General features: G+C 50.4%; 1 protein-coding gene across 8 annotated transcripts; it reads right to left on the bottom strand.

Annotated features, from left to right (window-relative positions):
* Positions 1-6,860: 6,860 nt before the first annotated feature.
* Positions 6,861-18,565, bottom strand: HYOU1 (hypoxia up-regulated 1). 8 transcript variants are annotated; one of them, XM_019468931.2, is made up of 26 exons: positions 18,377-18,565; positions 17,473-17,570; positions 17,164-17,257; positions 16,907-16,985; positions 16,600-16,754; positions 16,430-16,506; positions 15,951-16,132; positions 15,609-15,724; positions 14,186-14,378; positions 13,861-13,995; positions 13,621-13,703; positions 13,390-13,522; positions 13,048-13,235; positions 12,709-12,847; positions 11,936-11,996; positions 11,692-11,771; positions 11,099-11,284; positions 10,835-11,007; positions 10,593-10,680; positions 10,356-10,478; positions 10,038-10,171; positions 9,828-9,912; positions 8,936-9,176; positions 8,794-8,841; positions 8,463-8,540; positions 6,861-8,336 (listed from the first exon to the last, which is right to left on the bottom strand). In XM_019468931.2, the coding sequence occupies exons 2-26, from the start codon at positions 17,561-17,563 to the stop codon at positions 8,272-8,274; spliced, it is 3,027 nt and encodes a 1,008-aa protein (XP_019324476.2). In that variant the 5' UTR covers positions 17,564-17,570; positions 18,377-18,565; the 3' UTR covers positions 6,861-8,271. The 8 variants fall into 8 exon arrangements, with proteins under 8 accessions (XP_019324476.2, XP_019324475.2, XP_019324478.2 ...); XM_019468930.2 differs by having other exon boundaries at positions 18,384-18,564; XM_019468933.2 differs by having other exon boundaries at positions 6,861-8,333; positions 18,384-18,564.
* Between the last annotated feature and the right edge of the window lie 153 nt (positions 18,566-18,718).

Below are 18,718 nucleotides of genomic sequence, written 5' to 3'. Positions count from 1 at the left end.
CACTCTCTTACAATCCTTTTTAGTTTTGTACAGTTAGGAGTAATATCCCTTCTTTCACTTCTGATTTTAGTAATTTGATTCCTCTCTGTCTTCTATTTTAGTTAATTTACCTAATAGATTTATTTATTTTGTCGATCTTTCCAAAACATTAACTTTTGGTTTCGGTGATTCCCTATTTTTTTTTTTTTTTCTATCTTGTTCCTCTCTGCTTTCACTTTTATTATTTTCTGTCACATTTGAGTTTAGTTTACTTTTTTTTTTTTTTTTTTTTTTTAGTTTACTTATTTATTTCGAGGAGGGGAGGGGCAGAGAGAGAGGGAGAAAGAATCCCAAGCCGGCTCCTCACCATCATCGTGGAACTGGACACGGGGGTCAAACCCATGAATTGCAAGACCGTGACCTGAGCTGAAACCACGAGTCCACGCTTAACCGAATGAGCCACCCAGATACGCTGAGTTTAGTTGACTTTTATTTTTCTAGTTCCTTAGGCAGTGGAGTGAGATTGTTCATTAAAGATGTTTATTCTTTTTATGTGTAGGCATTTACTGCTATAATTTCCCTCTGTGCGTTGCTTTCAGTCATCCCCACAGGTTTTGATATGTTGTGTATATATATGTATACACACAAGCGTGTGTGTTTCAATAGACTTTATTTGTTACAACAGTTTTAGCTTCACAGCAAAATTGAGTGGAAAAGTACAGAGAGGCCCCATGTACCCCCTGCCCCCACCCCCACCCTCACAGTCTTCTCCCCCATCAACGTCCCACATCAAAGTCGTATGGTTTGTACAATCCATAAACCTGCACTGACACATCATTATCACCCAAAGTCTACAGTTTACATGAGGGTTCACTTTTGGTGTTGTACATTTTTTTGGGTTGGGAATGACATGTAGCCACCATGAAAGTGTACAGAAGATTTCGCTGCCCTGAGAATCCTCTGTCCTCCACCTATTCCTCTCTCCCGTCCCGCTGACCCCTAGAAACCACTTATCTTTTTTACTTTCTCCAGTGTTCTTTTCATTCATCTTGAGGTAGTATCTGATTTCCCTCGTGATTTCTTCTTTAATCCATTGGCTGTTTAAGATTGCATCACGGGGCGCCTGGGTGGCTCAGTCAGTAAAACGTCTGACTTCCGCTCAGGTCATGATCTCGCGGTTTGTGAGTTCGAGCCCCAGGTCGGGCTCTGGGCTGATTGCTGGGAGCCTGGAGTCTGCTTCGGATTCCCTCTCTCTGCCCCTCCCAGGCTCATGCTCTGTCTGTCTCTGTCTCTCAATAATAAATAAATGTTAAAAAAAAATTTTTTTTTTAAATTTTTTTTTTTCAACGTTTATTTATTTTTGGGACAGAGAGAGACAGAGCATGAACGGGGGAGGGACAGAGGGAGAGGGAGACACAGAATCGGAAACAGGCTCCAGGCTCTGAGCCATCAGCCCAGAGCCCGACGCGGGGCTCGAACTCACGGACCGTGAGATCGTGACCTGGCTGAAGTCGGACGCTTAACCGACTGCGCCACCCAGGCGCCCCCCAAAAAAATTTTTTTTAATAATAATAAAAAAAGATGGTATCACTTACTTTCCATGTATCTATGAATTTTCCAATTTTCTCTTTGTGACTGATGTCTAGTTTCATTTCGTTGTGTCAGTGAAGATACTTTGTATGATTTCAGTCTTATGGAGTTTATTGAGACTTGTTTGGGAACCTAAAATATAGTCCATGCTGAAGAATATTCTATGTACAATAGAGAAGAATGAATATTCTGCTGTTGCTCAGCGGAGTGTCCTATTATTGGGTGAAGTCTGTTAGGTTTAGTTGATTTATAGTGAGTTTTAAGCCCGCTGTTTCCTTACTGATCTTTCATCTAGAAGATCTATATCCATCATTGAAAATAGGGTAGTGAAATCTCAACTATTACTGTGGAAGTTCTATTTCTTCCTTCAATTTTTCATTGAGTGTCATTGCATGCTTTATATATTTGGGGTCTCCTTGGTTTGGTACATATGTTTATAATTGTTATAGCTTCTTAATTAATTGATTCTTTTATTAATACATCATGTCTTTGTCTCTTATAATGAAGAAAAATGTGTACGTAACAAAAATATAGAGAGAATGTCTTTCTTTTTATATATATACATATATATACATATATATACATATATGTATATATATGTGTATATACACATATGTATATATATGTATATATATGTATATATGTGTATATACACATATATATACATATATATGTATATATATATGTATATATATGTGTATATACACATATATACATATATATATATACATATATATATATATATTTATCCTGAGAGAGACAGAGACAGTGTGAGTGTAGGAGGGGCAGAGAGAGAGGGAGACAGAGAATCCCAAGCAGACTCTGCACTCTCAGCATGGAGCCCGATGTGGGGCTCAAACTCACCAAAGTGTGAGATTATGATCTGAGCTGAAAGCAAGAGTCAGAGGCTTAACTGACTGAGCCACCCAGGCACTCCTAGAATGTCTTTCTTAAGTCTCTTTTGACTTCTGGTCCATTTTGTCTGAAACTAGTAGAACTACTCCAGCTACTTTTTTAGTCACTATTTGCATGGAATATAATTTGCCCATTTTTTCACTGTCAACATATTACTGTTTTTGACCTAAAGTTAGTCTTTTGGTAGCCAGTGCACATAGGAACATGGGTCACGTGGTAGGACCAATAAATAAAGAATAATAAAAAGCAAAAAAATAAAATAAAAAAATAAAGTCAGTCTTCTGAGGGGTACCTAGCTGCCTCAGTTGGAGGAGCACGTGACTCCTGATCTCAGGGTCACGAGTTCGAGCCCCACATTGGGTGTAGAGATTACTTAAATAAATAAATATTTTAAAAAATAAAGTGAGTGTTTTGGAGGCAGTGTATCCTTAATTATTGAGACCCATACTTGACTTTATTTTTTTCTCTATTCCTTAAGCTTTCCAAAATTGATATCCCCTTAATAAGATAAATTCCTTAAATTCCTTTACTTACCATCTCCAGTTGCCATCATTTATCATTTTGTTTCAGGATTCTTTTTTTTTTTTAATTATTTTTTAATGTTTATTTATTTTTGAGAGAGAGAGAGAGAGAGAGCACGAGCTGGGGAGGGCCAGAGAGAGAGGGAGGGAGACACAGAATCTGAAGCAGGTTCCAGGCTCTGAGCTGTCCGCACAAAGCCTGACGCAGGACTCAAACTCACAAACTGTGAGATCACGACCTCAGCCAAAGTTGAACACTTAACTGACTGAGCCACCCAGGAGCCCTGTTTCAGGATTCTGGTTAATAAAACAGCAAACATTTAGACAGTACGCATTATGTGCGTGCCACTGCCCTGAGAGCTTTCCTATGTTATTTCCATTAATTCTCACAACAACCGTATGAGGGTGGCACGATTTTTATGGGAAAACTGAGGCAAGGGGCTAAGAAATTTGCCCAAATCATAGGGCCATTAAGTGGCAGTCAGGATTTAAACCCACTCATTCCTGCTACCTCTCAGATAAGCCAATTCTAAAGCTGTTAGGAAAAAAATAAGCAAGATTACCCACGAAAAAAAATTTTAAACTACAATAATTAAACTTGTGCATTATTTTTTTTAGGTTTATTTATCAAAAGTTGCATGCTCTATTGACTGAGCCAGCCAGGTGCCCCAAACCTCTGCCTTATTAAAAAATATATATATCATTGAGGGGTTCCTGAGTGGCTCAGTTGGTTAAGCGCTTAGTCCAGCATCAGCCTAGATCGTGGTCTTGCCGTTCCTGAGTTTGAGCCCCGCATAGGGCTCTGCGCTGACAGCCTGTTTCAGACTCTATGTCTCCCTGTCTCTCTGCTCCTCCCCCACTCACGCTCTGTCTGTCTCTCTCTCAAACATAAACATTAAAAAACATGTAAACAAGAAGGGAAAAGCTTTAAAAACTTAAAATAAAATAAACTATCATTGAGACAGAATTAAAAATCCCAATAGAAGCTCAAACCCACCTGAGAACTTGTTATATAATAAAGGTGGCTTTCTGTAACAGCCTAGAAAAAGCAGATTTCAATAAATGGTATTGGAATACTGGCTAGTTGGATCCTGCTTCATACCTTACCATAAAATAAACTGTAGGTGGATCAAAAGATCTAAACACAAAAAAGTAGAATCAAAAATACCAGACACAAGCATGGCAACGTAATCTTGGAATGGGGAAGGCCTCAGTACAACAAATCCCTAAAAGCCATACAAAAATAGTAAGTTCTACCTAAAATAAATGTATGCCATACAAAATAATACAAAATAATAAATTCTACCTAAAATAAATTCATGCTGAAGACCACATACGCAGTCAAAACCTAAACTGGGTAAGACAGATTTAAGTCACGGACTAAGGACTGATTTCCTTAATGCAGAGAGAATTCTTAAAGATCATTAAGACCAACCACCTAATAAGGAAAAGGGGCAACGGATAGGGAACAATAGCTTAAGGCAAAAGAAAATACAAGCGGCTCTTAAATAAGATGTTCAACCTCAATCATAAAATAAAATCGAAGCCACTTTTTAATTTATCAGTCTGGCAAAATTACAGTATTAATACTGTATTGGTTAAAAAAATACTGTGTTGGCTTTAGCAACTATGTAGGGTTGGGTCTCGTCTTGTTTTAAAAAGATAAGAAAAATCAAAGCCAAATGATTTGTCTCAGGTGTAGGTTACTGACTAGTTCCTAATTTGTTGGACTCCAAAACCCATGTCCTTAATCAATGAACAGCGCTGCTTCCCATACACATTAATAATTAAAAAGAATTAAAAGAAGGTAATACTTGAGAATTTAGATTAGGGTTTCTCAATATCACTGCCATGGACGTTTTGGGCAAGGTAATTTGTTGCAGTGGGGAGAGCTGTCCTGTGCATGGGAGAATGTTTAGTGGCATCCTTGACATCTATCCACTAAATACCAATAAACCTATCCTCTACAGCCCCCTACCTGCCAATTTTGACAGCCCCAAATGTCTCCACACATTGCCAAATGACCCCTGGTAAAATTTCCCCGGTTGAGAACCGCTGCCTTCAATATTCCTACCTTCTAATGTAACCTAAGAGATCAAGAAAACAATATTATGCCCAAAGGTAGTCACTGTTGTAATACTGAAAAGCAGAAACATCCAGGGGTGCAATATGGATGAAAGATTTAAAAAAACTATGGCATATCTAGCCAGTGTATTACAGAGTTGTTCATAATGCCCATATGATGATGGAAACTAGAGAATTAAAAATTGATCCTTTAAAAATAATGGCTACAGGAGCGCCTGGGTGGCTCCGTCTGTTAAGCGTCCGACTCTTGATTTCAGCTCAGGTCGTGATCTCAGGGGTTTGTGAGTTTGAGCCCCGCATCAGGTTCCACGCACTGACAGTGTGGAACCTGCTTGGGATTCTCTCTCTCCCTCTCTCTCTGTGACCCTCCTGCACACACTCTTGCTCTCTAACTAACTAAATAAATAAATAAACGTAGACATGGAGGAAATGTTAACGCATGTTGCTAAGCAAAAGTGGCCAGGCTGAAAGGCTACGTGCTGTAGGACTCCAACTACACGACATTCCGGGGAAGGCAAAACTAGGGAGACAGCAAAAAGATCTGTGGTTGCCAGGAGTTACAAGTGGCAGGAGGGATGGACCAATAGAGCATAGATTTTTTTGGACAGTGAATCTACTCTGTATGACATGTAATGGTGGGCACATGTCATTATAGATTTGTCCAAATTACAAAGAATGTACAATGTCAACATTAGTACATTAGTGAACCCTAATGTAAACTATACTTCGGGTGATGACAATAATCAACATCGGGTCATACGTTAGTATGACTGTCTTACTTTGGCGGGGGATGTTGATAGTGGGGGAGGCTGTGCATGCGTGGAGCCGGAGTATATGGGAAGTCTCTGTATTTCTTGCTCAATTTCGCTGTGAACCCACAACTGCTCTAAGAAAGTCTATTTTAAAAAATAAAAACCTTCAGGCTTTAAAACATGTCTGACCTGTTCAAACTTTAGAGAAAAACATAATCTTCCCATTATTTATTCAGCTTCTTAGACATGCGATTAAGGACTAGAATGATCTTCCTTTGGCAAAATATGGTTCCATCACCACTGATAACCCAAATTAACGGTGCTGAGTGGGGACTTCAGTAACACATTCTCGTATCAGAGCAGTTAACAGCGAGTGCTAATGGGTCAGCCTTAAATTCAAACCTAGCCGAGGCACTTACCACCTCTGATTCCTTGGATCCATTACCGAGACCTCTGAACTGTCAATTTCATTTTCTTTTTTAAGTAGGCTCCACACCCAATGTGGGGCATGAACTCACAACCCTGAGATTAACAGTCGCATGCTCCACTGACTGAGCCAGCTGGGCCGTCTCCCATGAACTGTCAATTTCTTACTCGCAAAATGGGTTGTTATCTTAAAAAATGGTAGTCACCTAAAAATGCCTGGGACATAGGGGTCCAAAGGTCAAGGGAAAAATAAAACCACAATTGTGTTCTCATGAAAAAACAACTTACATATACGAATCTCAACTAAGTCCAAAATGTATTTTGGCGGTAGCAGGATACGTAATTTTAAGATTCAAACTTCTAGCGTCCAAATTTTCTATAATAAACATGTATTGTTCATACACAGGAGACATTTGTTTTTACAGAGAGCAAGTGCACCAGGCTCCATGCTCAGCAAGGAGCCCAACCTGGGGCTCGAACTCCTGACCCTGGGATCATGACTTGAGCCAAAATCAAGAGTCGGATGCTTAACCCAACTGAGCCACCACGCTGCCCCAGGGAACAAACATTTTAAAAACCATAGCACAAAAACTGTAGAAAAGAATATTTTATTGAAACAGTTTCTCAATTAACAATGGACCAAAGTACAATTTGACTCAAACCTGTCCAACCAGCCTTAACCGCTAGTGAAAGAACTCAAACATACAGGATGGGGTGGGACCCTTAAGTCTCACATCTGCCAATGTGGCAAAAAAAAAAAAAAAAAAAAGGAAAAAAGACAAAGGACAGACACAACCAGGTTCCCCCCTGCCCTGGGAGCCGGGTGGCGCTGTGGCTCCTGCTCCAGACGAACACTGGAGGACAGGCTCCCCAACATCGGCATGATGGGTAAAGAGCCTCCATCTTAGCAGAGCAATGCAAGAAAGGCAGGCCAGCCCACACCCTCTTCCTTCACCCACACGGCCTGCCTCCAAGAGGGCGAGGTGGTATTTTTACATTCACGCCATGGTCTCTCCTTCTCCCGGGGTCTTGGGATAGGGGCTCACAGTAGAAAGCACATTTTGGTCAGCCCAGGGGGCCAAGGGACCAGGGAAAGGCCGTATCTAGGAGGGCAGAAGACAGGAGAGCAGAGAGGGCCAGGAGTCACAGGGACACGGAGGGACAGGAACAGGGAAGATGCCGACTCCGACAGTGCTCGCAGGATGCTGGCATCCCACCCTGGCCACTCCGCACGCTTTCCTGTGTCTGAGAGGCCTTAAGTGGGAGCTCCCGGGTTTTCAGACGTCTCTCCCACAGAGGCGGCTGGCTTCCCTTCTTCACGTTCTTGCTGCCTACTCTGGCCACCGCGGGTGGGGATGGATCTAGCTTTACTGCAGCCAGTCCAGATGGAAAGGCTGGGGCAAGAGGCAGACGGCTGCCTTACTCACAACCGGAAGCCAAGGAAACCAGGGGAAGAGTCGTCACCGGGGATGGGGCCTTTTAGGGAAAGACAAGACCTTGGAGGAGGAAAGAGCATAGATAGGCACTCAGAAACCAGACCTGGTAACCAAGGCTCTGTAGACACTGGCCCCTGTAGGGGCGGACTTGGTAGTGGAAGAGGGAAGCAGGGAGGAGGACAGAGGAGACTGGAGACTCTCTAATAGCCCAGGGCATCCCTCTCCCACCTGCCAGGTCCATCGACCCCATCAACAGCCGATCCCTCACCCACCCACAGGCAAAGAATTAAGACATAATAGTGATTTTCCCCAAATGAGGGCCTGGATGGGTAAGGAACCAGGGGTGGGACTGGGAAATGAAACAATTTCAGTTTTTACCACAGAACCACTGCCGAAGGAACTGGTGAGCTGTCCCTTCCTCCCCCTTCTCCACACCTCCAATCAAGGTGAGAGAAAAGGAACCGAAGCCTCTGAAGGCAGGAGCAACCCCTCCCCCGACCCTCGATGTTTAATAAATAGAGGAGGTAGGAGAAGGGGGAGGGGTGAAAGGGGGAGCTGGGGGGTTGGTTATAATTCATCATTCTTCAAAGTCCGCTTCTGTCCTGTCGGCTGCTCCTTCTGTTCCGGTTCTGCTGGGAGTGGGGAAGAGCGAAGGAATGCCAGCAGCAGGTGAGACAAAGGTAACTGGCCCCGTTCCGGGCAGATCCTCCCCGCTGGGCCCTACTAGGCTTCCCGGGTGCCCCCAGCCCCATGCTCACCTGCTCCAGGACCTTCTAACTCCAGAGGTTCGGTGTCTGCCTGTTCAGATCCTGCTTTTGGGAGGAAGAGGTTAGCCTCTGCAGAAGGGAGGAAGGGACTAATGAAAGGGTTGGCAAACTTTTTCTAGAAAAAGACAGATGGCGAATGTTTTAGGGGTTGTGGGCTACACCCGGCTTCTTTGCACAGACATGCTTGTGTGGATATGTAAGAACCTAAAAACGTAAGGGCTGTTCACAGCTTGTGGACCTTCTAGAAACAGGCTGTGCCTGCAAGTCTGCCGACCCCTAGGCTTAGCAATATCCATATTCCCAATCACTTTCTTCAACTCACCAGTCTCTTTCTCAGGTTCTGAAATGGGCTTTGCATCTTCAGGCTGGCCTGGAGGAAAACCAGGGGTAAAATGTAGTCCCCGGAGGGAAAGGAGGCCTTCTTCCCGCCCAGTGGCACCTGGAGCCAGGCACCCTGCCCTCACCTGGTGGAGGGATGACCTTCTCTGCTTGGTCACTGGCACTGGCATTGAGGGGAGGCTCTGCCCGGGTTGCATTCTTGTCCTTGGGCCGGGGCCGGGGCTTGGTAAACTTGGCCTTGTTGAGCAGATACTGCACCTCACGGTCCAGGGCCATCATCTTGGCCTCGATGTCTTTTGAGAGCAACACGGGTTTCTCTGTGGCGGGAAGCTTGGCCTGCTCGGCCACGGTCGCATTCTTCCAGGCCTGTGGGTGAGCCCAGGACAGGCTCAGAGCTAGCCCTGGAGAGGGTAGGTTATCTCTGGCCCGGATGAAATACACCCCAGACCGGCCCTAGGCTTTTCCCTCAGATGGCAAACCACTCCACTACTCCTGGCCGTCAGCCCCACGATGGTAAGCAGACTCTTCGGAACGGCATCCGAGGCTCCCCACAAAGGAGTCCCAAACTCGTAGCCATGTCTGTGGCCTACAATACTAGGGACCAACTACAGCTGAAGCTCTTGATTGATTATTCCCTGGTCTCTCCACTTCTGAGCTCTGGCTCAATATCACTCTCCACACACCCAAAAGGAAGAGTTCCGGCCTCCCGTGACAAGTCTTCCCTGGCTCACCTTCTGAGCGCAGCTCAAGCCCCAGCTGCTTGGAGCAGCTGCTCTAACCTCAGAGGGATGGGCTCTGCTGCTCCTGCAGTCTGACAAAACTCATGGCCGTGACCCTTGCTTGGGGCTAATCAGACGTGGCCTCAAATGTAAATGCCTTCCGCCTTCCCGATTAGCTGCCGGGCCAGGAGGCAGCAGTAGCTGCTGAACCCCGGTTTCTCGGCATCTCCTCTCTGCCCAGCATAGCACACCTTGCCAGGGGAGCATCCCAGTAAGTGTTCATGCAGGGATTGATTACCCAGGTCTCGTTGATGACTTTCTCTAGCGTTGTCATCTCCACCTCAGTGAAGATCTGCTCCATCTCTGGGATGAGCCGGGCGCCCCTGTAAGCCAGGAAGGAGACGGTGAGCCCAGGGGAGAGAGGGATCTGGGGTGTGGGCATGGGAAGCTGATGGACTTCCAGGCTTGGCAGGACCGAATAAGGAAGAAAATCGAAGGGGCTGCTCACTTGAGGAACATGCTGGAATGGTTGAGGAGATTATCAAGGGCAGCCAGCCGTTCAGGCCACTTCTTGCGCTCTTCTACCCGAAAAAACAACCCGTGGCATAGCTTCCTCAGCTCAGTCAGCTTCTCCTTCAGCATCTGACGGATGCAGGGTGGGAGTGGGCAGAGGGGGTTGAAGGGATGAGAGGCTGGCCCTGAAGCCGGCCCCGCGTCCTTCTCCTGGCCTCACACCCCAGCTCTCCTCACCTTCTCCGACCTTCTGCCTGTAAAGAGCAAAGCGAGGGCTCCCATCCCACCCACCACGTCCTGGGAAGCCGCTTACCACTGTGGTGGCCCCAAAGCCCTCGTCCTCCAGCCAGGCGGAGGCAGCGCCGAGTTTCCCAGAGATCTCCTCGCGCTGCTCCTCTGTGGACACTTCCTGGTACTCGGGTTGGTACAGTTTGTCCTAGAGAGGTGCACACGGGCCCAAGCATGCACCGAACCCCAAGAGCAGGGCTCACAGAGGCAGACCCTCCTCAGACACAGGTCCCGGGGCAGCTGTGTCTCCCAGCCCACCAACCTGGGTCTCAAAGATAAAAGCTTCCAAGCTGTTGGCAGCCTTTTCCCGTTCCTGCTTCTCTAGGTCTCGGGACGTCAAGTCTTGAAGTCTGTGGGATGACAGAAGCAAGCACGAGGGAGAGAGCATGTTGACCTCAGACCCTGGGGCAGACGGCTCTCCCTCCCATGGGTGCCACTGCCCTTACCACCCTGTGCGTGCATGCTCACACACACACGCACGCGCGCGCGCACGTTTCTACTCACTTTTGCACTGAGTGGGCCAGCTCATCCTCGGGCAAGTCAGGCAGGTCCAGAACCACCAGCTCCACCCCAATCTCCTCTACCATTCTTTGCTTCCGGGCAGGCTTCTGCTTCTTTTCTTCCTCTGGGGCTGGAGGGGCAGCCTCAGACCCTGCCTCCTTTTTCTCACTTGGCTTCTGGTGGGGGAAAGAAACGAGGAGGTCAGGAGAAGCTCAGGTCCTTTTATTCCCCACAGGCAGGCATCTATTCCCTTCGCCTCTGGCTCACCTGGGCCTCAGGCTTTTCCTCGTTTTCTTTTTCTGTGGCCTTTTCTTCCTCAGGAACCGCAGCCTCCTTCGGCTCAGTGGGTGGGGGCGGAGAGGTGTCCTCCACTGGGGCCTCCGCCTCCTCCTTGAGCTCCGCTTGCTCTCCAGGCTCATCCTTGCTCCCCTCAGCAGGGCTCTCCTCTTCCTCCTGGGAAACAAGAGGTCCCCAGCAGAGCCTATGGATGAATCGCTCAGCGGGCAACGCCAAATCCCCCAGGCTCTGCTGCGAAGGGGCCTGCTGCTCCCAGCACAGCCTGGGGACAGGCAGATGACCATAGGGTCACAGGCTGTGCAGACTACGGCAGGCGGTCTGGTCGGAGGAGCAGTGCTTCGAGATGAAGGGAATGTGCCCTGGAGCCCGAGCACAGGGACAGCTCAGGGTCCAGAGGAGGGTATGGTTCACTCGGCAAGGGCCCGGGGAAAGCAGGGACGGGGGGGGGTCTAGTCAGTCCTAGGCAGCTGGAATGCCTGCCCCCAATCCCTCCCTGCCTCTGTTGCTACTACCCGGCCCCATTCACCATCCTCCAAGCTCCCCTGGCTCCGTGCTGGCCTTACCTGGACAGTGTCTGTACCGTTCTCTTTAGTGTCTGGTGTGGTACCACCTCCAAACAGGCTGGAGATGGTGTTGCCAAGTTCTAGGAGGAAGAAAACCCAAAGACTCAAAGGGGCCACAGCAGTGACACCACCTCCTTGCCCAAGGGCAAGGTCTGCCCGCCTCCCCCAGAGGCACACAAGTACATCCTCTCTCACACATACACGCACACGCACACACACACACACACACACACACTCATCTCACTGGTCAAGGTAGATTCCTCCTCTGGGCTGTCCTCCACCAATGTCTCAAACACAGACTCCACCTAGAAACAGGGATGCGAGGTGACGAGACGCACACGCTAAGCCACCTCGTCCCCACAAACGTCCTGCCACAGTGGGTGTCTACTCACACACATCCACGTGACCCGTGGCGGTGCTGGCCTATTCCCTCACCCACCTTCTTCTAAGGGATCTTGAATCAAGTCATCACTACCCCCCTGGATTATGAGCCCTCCTGAGGACTGGGTCATAGCTCCTTCTTTCCCTCACGGCCTTGCACTTCTCCACTTGACGACAGAATGGGCCGTGATTTCCCATGGTACCTTCTAAAAGATGTTAACACCCAGAACTATTTTTTTTTTTTTTTTTTTTTTTTAAGTAGGCTTCATGTCCAGCGTGGAGCCCAGCACAGGGCCTGAACCCACAACCACGAGATCAAGACATGAGCTGAAACTAAGAGTTGGGACTCTTAACTGACTGAGCAACCCTGGCGCGCCCCCCCCCCCCCCAAGACCCGAACCATTCTTTGAGAACGGATTACTTGGCCATTCTACAGATCCTGAAATTTACAACATCTGTAACTTTTTATAGGCCCTGAACCACCAGGTCCCTGGTGAGCTGTGTTTAGAGCCAGGACTTATCCACCTCCATAAGCCTCTCCCGCTTATCATGTTCTAATACCAGGTGGAACCGCTCTGCAAAGGCTGGTGGGGCCTGGACCCTTGCCCTGTACCCACGGTCTCATTCTGCTCTCACCCTGATGAGGCTGAGCACGCCACTCTCGTCCAGGTTGAAGTGAGCCTTGATGCCCTTGGACTCGTAGTCGGGATACTTCTTGAAGCTCTCACCCACACCTTTCAGCTTCACTGTGGTCAAATTCTGGGAGCCAAATACCCTGATTGGGGAGGAGAGAGCAAGTCCAGGGAACTCAGCCAGCCAGCCTCCAGCCTTTGACTACAAGGCCTCCCAGCACAAAATGTTGGGCCCTCCAGAGAAAATGCTCACCCCAATCCTGACCGCACAGCCCGCTTCCCCGTCAGCCCCGTGGCCCCAGATCCTCCCTTCTGGAGCCCCCACCTCGCCCCACCCTCTCACCGAAGATCCTCGGGCCCCAGGAAGCCCAGGTCACCATAGTTGATGTGGAAGTTAAAGTCATGGTTGTAGCGGTTAAAGGTGATGACTTTGCGTTGAGGGTAGGGCCCCATTCGGGAGAAGAGAACACGCTTATTGTGCTTCAGGCTGCGAACCCCAGGCTCCTCCTCCACCTCCCTTGTGAACTCCACCTACACAGCAGGCAGAGAGGAAGCACACTGGAGAGCCAGAGCAGGTTCTGGGGTAAGGGTACGTGGAAGCCGTCAACTGGCAGAAAACAAGTGTACAGGCTACGGCAGACGAGAGAAACCACCCTCGGTGAGGCGATCAGACAGGCCTACTCACCAGGATGGGGTAGATCACCGCATCTCGCACTACAAACGGCTTCACCTTGAAGGCTTTACTGAGCGCAGCTGCCTGGTACACAGCCCCCATGGCAGCTGCTTCGTCTGCGTTGATGTTCTTCCCCAGTTCCTCCCTGCAAAAGTCCTGCGCTTCAGCACGTTTACTCTGGAGCACCCAGCCTGGCCGCCCTCTCCGCAGCCCTGGCCCCAATGCCTCAGCACCCACACTCACTTGCCCACAGCCTTCAACAGCACCTCCTGAACTTTGGGGACCCGAGTGGCCCCACCAACCAGGATCACCTGCTCAACCTCATCCTACAGACAGAGAATGGGAAATGGAACGGCACATCATCAGCCCTCCTCCTCGGCACCGACGCATCCGGTGACATTCCCGCCCCCTCCCCCCTGCCACCTAACCACTTTCTATCCCACATGCCCCCCACCCCACGCCCACATCTCACTACCCCCTCACCAAATTCATTTCGGCACTGTGGAGGGCCTGCTGCACAGGCCCGGGCACCCGCTCAAATAAATCTGCACACAACTCTTCAAACTCCGCACGGGTCACTTTTGCCTTGAAGTCCACATCATCCATCAGGCCCTCGATCTAGGAGGAGGATGGGGCAAGTCAGAGCGCCCACCCAGGTCCTCCTCTTTGGGGGGGCAGGTCAGAAATCGAGGGAATTGGACTTTGGGAGAATGGTAGGAGGCCTGGGAAGAGGGATGGGCCACACCGCACACAAGGGGCCTAGCTCAGGATGGAGAATATTTGCCCTCGACCAGCCATGAGTGGGCACCTGTGCCATGTGATCAGCGTTGGCACTCAGGACGGTTTTGAGTCGATTCGCCTCCCGTAGCAGCTTGGCCATGGCACGGGGGTTCTCCCGCACATCCTTAGCTCCCTGGCCCTTCCGCTGCTTGTTGAAAAGCCTTGCCAGGTGCTCACGCAGCCGGAGTTCCATCTCCAAGCCCCCCAGGGTGCGGTCAAATCTATCCAGGGAAAAGAGACAGAAAAAGCGTGAGGAACACACAGTGTCCCTTCATCGACCTAGGAACCTCACCTTCCTCCCACGTGGCTGACACCTCAGTGGCAGTTCACGTGCGTATCCAATCCACCGTACTTACTGGGCACTGACTATCTGTTTGTCTCTGGAGATGCAATTAACAGCAAACAGACAGGGAATCTGCTGTCAAGAAGCTTACAGTCTAGCATCGAACAATTACACGAAAAAAAATGCCAACCACCCCGAGTTATAAGGGAGACAGACAACAGCGTTAGAAGACGTAGAAGGGAAATGCCCCCTATTTACAGACGCCATAGAAAGTTCTGTGGAGATGTGATGCCTGAGCTGAAACCTGCAGGATTGAGTGGAGTTAATGGGTTGAAGAGCAAACAACCCTAGATGGAGGGAACAGTGTGCATAAAGACCCTGAGGTGAGAAACAGCCCAATGAATAAGCTCCAAAGGACAGGCATGGTAGAACTCAAAAAGCAAAGGCTCTGGGTAGAGACAAAAGGGAGGAGTCAGAGCTCTCACAGGCCACGATAAAGGTCTGGAACCACTAAGTTTTTTTTTTCCTTTGAAAGAGAAAGCTGGCAAGAATGTGGGCACGTGCGAGAGCAGGGGAGAGGGGGCAGAGAGAGAATCTTAAGCAGGCTCCAGAGCCAAATCAAGAGTCCGATGTTCAACCGACTAAGCCACCCAGGCACCCTGCCACTGAAGGCTTTTAAAGAAATAGACTATACTCAGGTTGGCATTTTGAAAACAACCTTCTGGCTACAACGTGGAGAAAGAACTGGAGGGGGGCCACAGTGAAGACGGGGAGACCTTCTATCGTAACCCTGCAGGTCAGAGATGATGGAAGCTGGGACTAGAGTGGTGGAGGAAGAACCGCACAGAAAAGAACGGCTCAGAAAATCAGACCACGTCACCAGTAAGTACACTGAAAGTGACAAGAACAAGCAAATGACCGCATCTGACATTGCGCATGGTCGGTAGCCCCACGGATTTCCTAAGTAATAGCTCTCGGTAAGTTCCCTGCCTTTCAATCTTCCCAAACTGTCCCCTTCTCTCTCCATCTTTCCCCGGTTCTTCCAAGAGGTACCCTACAGTGACCGATGCTTCAGGAGAACGTTCGTGCAGGGAGCGGGAAAAGGAGGCAGCTGCCCCTCCAAGAAGAAACCCCCGACCCGAAGGTGTCTCAGCAAGTACCCACTTACCCCACTCCCCGGATCTGCAGCTGTGGCTGCATCCCCGCCTCCTTAGTCTTCACCGTCTGGTAGGTGACAATGGTGCACACGGTGCTGCCAGAGCCCATGTCATAGAACATGACGTTCTGTGGAGACACCGAGACAACTGTCACGGAAACCTTCTCTAACTCCAAGGTGCTGTATCGACTCTCCACTGAAAGCCGAAAAGCCCCAACGCTAGCCGAGAGGGGCCTGGTGTTGCATTTTGTCAAGGGCTAGTCGTGCAAACGAGATGCAAAACAGAGTCAAGCGGTCTCCGTCGTCACAGCCAGCCAGCCTCCAAGTCCGGTGAGAAGTTCCTCCCCAGCTCACCTGGGCAGTGGTGTTGATATCTTTCCGGCGGAAGACGCCGTAGCTGAGGGCGGTGGCGGTGTTGTCATTGATGAGCTGTAGCACTTTGAGGCCAGCCATGCGAGCCGCCTGCAGCACAGCTCGGCGCTCGGCCTGATTGAAGAAGGCTGGCACGGTGATCACTGCATCCTTGATGGGCTGCTCTACAGAGGGCAACAGACCAGGGTTCCCACCAGCTCCATACTCAAGACGACCCTTTCCGAGTCTTGCTACTAGTGACCTTCTGGGCCAAGTAACTCTTTGCTGTGTGGGGCTATTCTGTGCATTGTAGGATCTCGGGCAGCATCCCTGGCTTCTGCTCATTAGATGCCAGTAGCAGCTCTCCAGTTGTGACAACCAAAGATGTCCTCAAATATGGCTGGCTGTTCCCTGGGAGGCAAAACTGTCCCACTGAGACCCTAGGGAACCTGGCCACCGCTGGCCCCACCTTAGCTGCTCACCTGCAAAATCTTCAGCCAGGGAACGTGAGTAATTGAGGACCATGCCGAGTACCTCCTCAGGTGAGAACTGTAGCTGCCTGTGGGGAGGGGATGAGTTAAAGGCAAGGACAACCATGAGCAGAGGAGCCCATGAGGCCCACTGAGCCCACTGTCCCCAGCACAACACTCACGGACTGATCTGGAAGTGCACAGTCTGCCTCTGTGGGTCGAAGCCTAGCTCATGCTCTGGAAAACGGGCTCTGTAAAGGGCCACATGGGGGTTTCCCTCCTGCTTCCCCAAGAGGTGCTGGAAGTAACGCAGTGTCGCCTTTGGATTCTTGATGGCCTGAGAACAGATAAATAAGGAATATGGCGTGAGGTTCCCAAGTCCACCATCACCTACCTCTCACATCAGAGGCTGATAAGAGAACAGGCTCTGGGGTCTGACATCTCTTTTCTGCCCATCGCTTATGGGAAGGGGGTGGGCTGTTAGCTCACCATGCTTGCTGCACTGTCTCCAAAGAATCTTTCATTTTCTTTCAGGGTCACAGTCACTGGGGTTTTCCTCCGGGATTCCCTGAAAAAAAAGAGACACAGGGCCCAGGTGCCTACAGCAGGATGTGGATTCAGGAGCCTCAACACCCCAAACACAATCACTCCGACACCAGCCCGTTGTGGGCCCTAGCAAGAATACACTCGGGCTAGGAGCACAGACTTCCCTCTTCCCCCACCCCTGACACTGGGGCCGCCCTCACTTGTTCAAGACAATTTCCATGGGCACTCCGGGTTTGACGATGGCCACCTTCATGGACTCGCTGCCCAGGTCCACAGACATCACTGCCAGCGTGTCTGAAAAAGAAAGAGATTTGTTGATTACCCCCTGTTCCCCAACACTCCTGAGTCCCCTCTAACCAAAGCACTTCACCCTCCAAAGAGAAGGAAAGATAGCAAAGATAAAACCCTAGGTTCAGCAACTCAAGAGTCCAACTTCCAACTAAAAGCCTCCTCTCCCACCATAGTTCATTCATCAATTCTTCTTTTGAGCCCACTACTGGGGTACATACCACTCAGTGCCAACAGATCTGCCAAGAGCACAGCCATCAAGGCCCAACAGGCTAGTCTCCTTGGCCTCTGCCTCCTGACGGTGGCTGCCATTGTGCCTCTGAGGGAGGAGAAAAACAACACTTGTAACCGGATGCCCTGAGTGAAGAAGACAGAAACTCATCCCAGAACAGAGAAGCTTTAAGATTCATACTCCACCCTCACCAGGGGGCAAAGGGGCCTACATCCCCCTCCCCACCCTCCTGATAAGGACCCAGCACTCTAATCACACAAAGCGTCCTGGACTCCATCCACCACATCCCTAAACAGGGAAGGTACCGGGACAGGAGAAAGGAGACCAGAGCCTTCCGTCCACGGCATAGGCTGTAACTGGCTCACCCTAGCACTGCCCCTGCTGTTAGACACCTGGGGTGCGGCCAGGGATCCCCACCCAGAGCTCAACTGCCTCCCTACACCTGGAGCTCTCCCGCTGGCGGGGAAAGCCAGGCCGGGCCTGGACGGGAACTGAGAAGTGGTGACGTTGGAGGAGGCTGGGATGTTAGAAGGGCCTGTCTCCTCCTCGGTATCCTTTCGGGTTGTCCCGCCCGCCGCCCGTTCTCCATCCCAACCCCCCGCCCCGCTGCCTACACAGACGCCGCGCCTGCAACGGTAAGATTCCTCGCCGGGCAGGTACCGAGTCCCCCGAGTTCACCTAAGCGTCACCTGGCGAAGGCGGCGGCTCCCACCCCCGGAAACGCGGCCCGGCCCTCCCCTAAAGCGTGGGGGCGCCCCGGGACCGAGCTGCGGGGTCAAGCGCACCGGCGTCCGTGCGGCCCTTGCTCCCGCTACCGACCCGCCCCCGGAGCTAGCACGTTGCCTCTCCTAGGAGGGGTGGCCGGCTCCCATCGCCATCCCCAACCCCGTTACCGCTTGCCTGCGCTCCTGCGGCCCCAGCTCTGGGACAAACGCGGCGGCGGACGTACCCACGAGGCCGGCAGGGCGCCCCCAAGCCCGCGCCCTTCACAACTCCCCTCGGTTTGCAAACTGTTACATTAGCCACCAATCTCTCCGCGGCGTCTCGCGCACCAGCCGGCCCCGGACGCGGCGCGCGCTCATTGGAGCCTCGGCCGCCCGGCCCTGCGCCGCGCGCCGGGCCCCGCCCCCATCGCCGCGGCGCGCGCTCCCATTGGGCCACGTCCTAGGCCCGCCCCCTCCTCCGTCGCCGGCTTCAGTCTGGAGGCTGCCGAGGGGCCAGTCCGCCAGTTGTGG

Source organism: Panthera pardus, unplaced genomic scaffold (assembly GCF_024362965.1).
Source record: "Panthera pardus isolate Hobbes unplaced genomic scaffold, ASM2436296v1 HiC_scaffold_12, whole genome shotgun sequence".
Lineage (NCBI taxonomy): Eukaryota > Metazoa > Chordata > Mammalia > Carnivora > Felidae > Panthera > Panthera pardus.
Note: the sequence above shows the minus strand (reverse complement) of the source record. Positions and strands in the feature narration are given on the sequence as shown.

Coding starts and splice junctions, on each gene's coding strand:
- HYOU1 (XM_019468931.2), bottom strand. CDS start 17,563: ATGGCAGCCACCGTCAGGAGGCAGAGGCCAAGGAGACTAGCCTGTTGG. Junction 14,379..15,608: donor CTGCAGATCCGGGGAGTGGG/GTAAGTGGGTAC, acceptor TTCCCTGGATAG/ATTTGACCGCACCCTGGGGG. Junction 8,541..8,793: donor AGAACCTGAGAAAGAGACTG/GTGAGTTGAAGA, acceptor TCCCTTCTGCAG/AGGCTAACCTCTTCCTCCCA.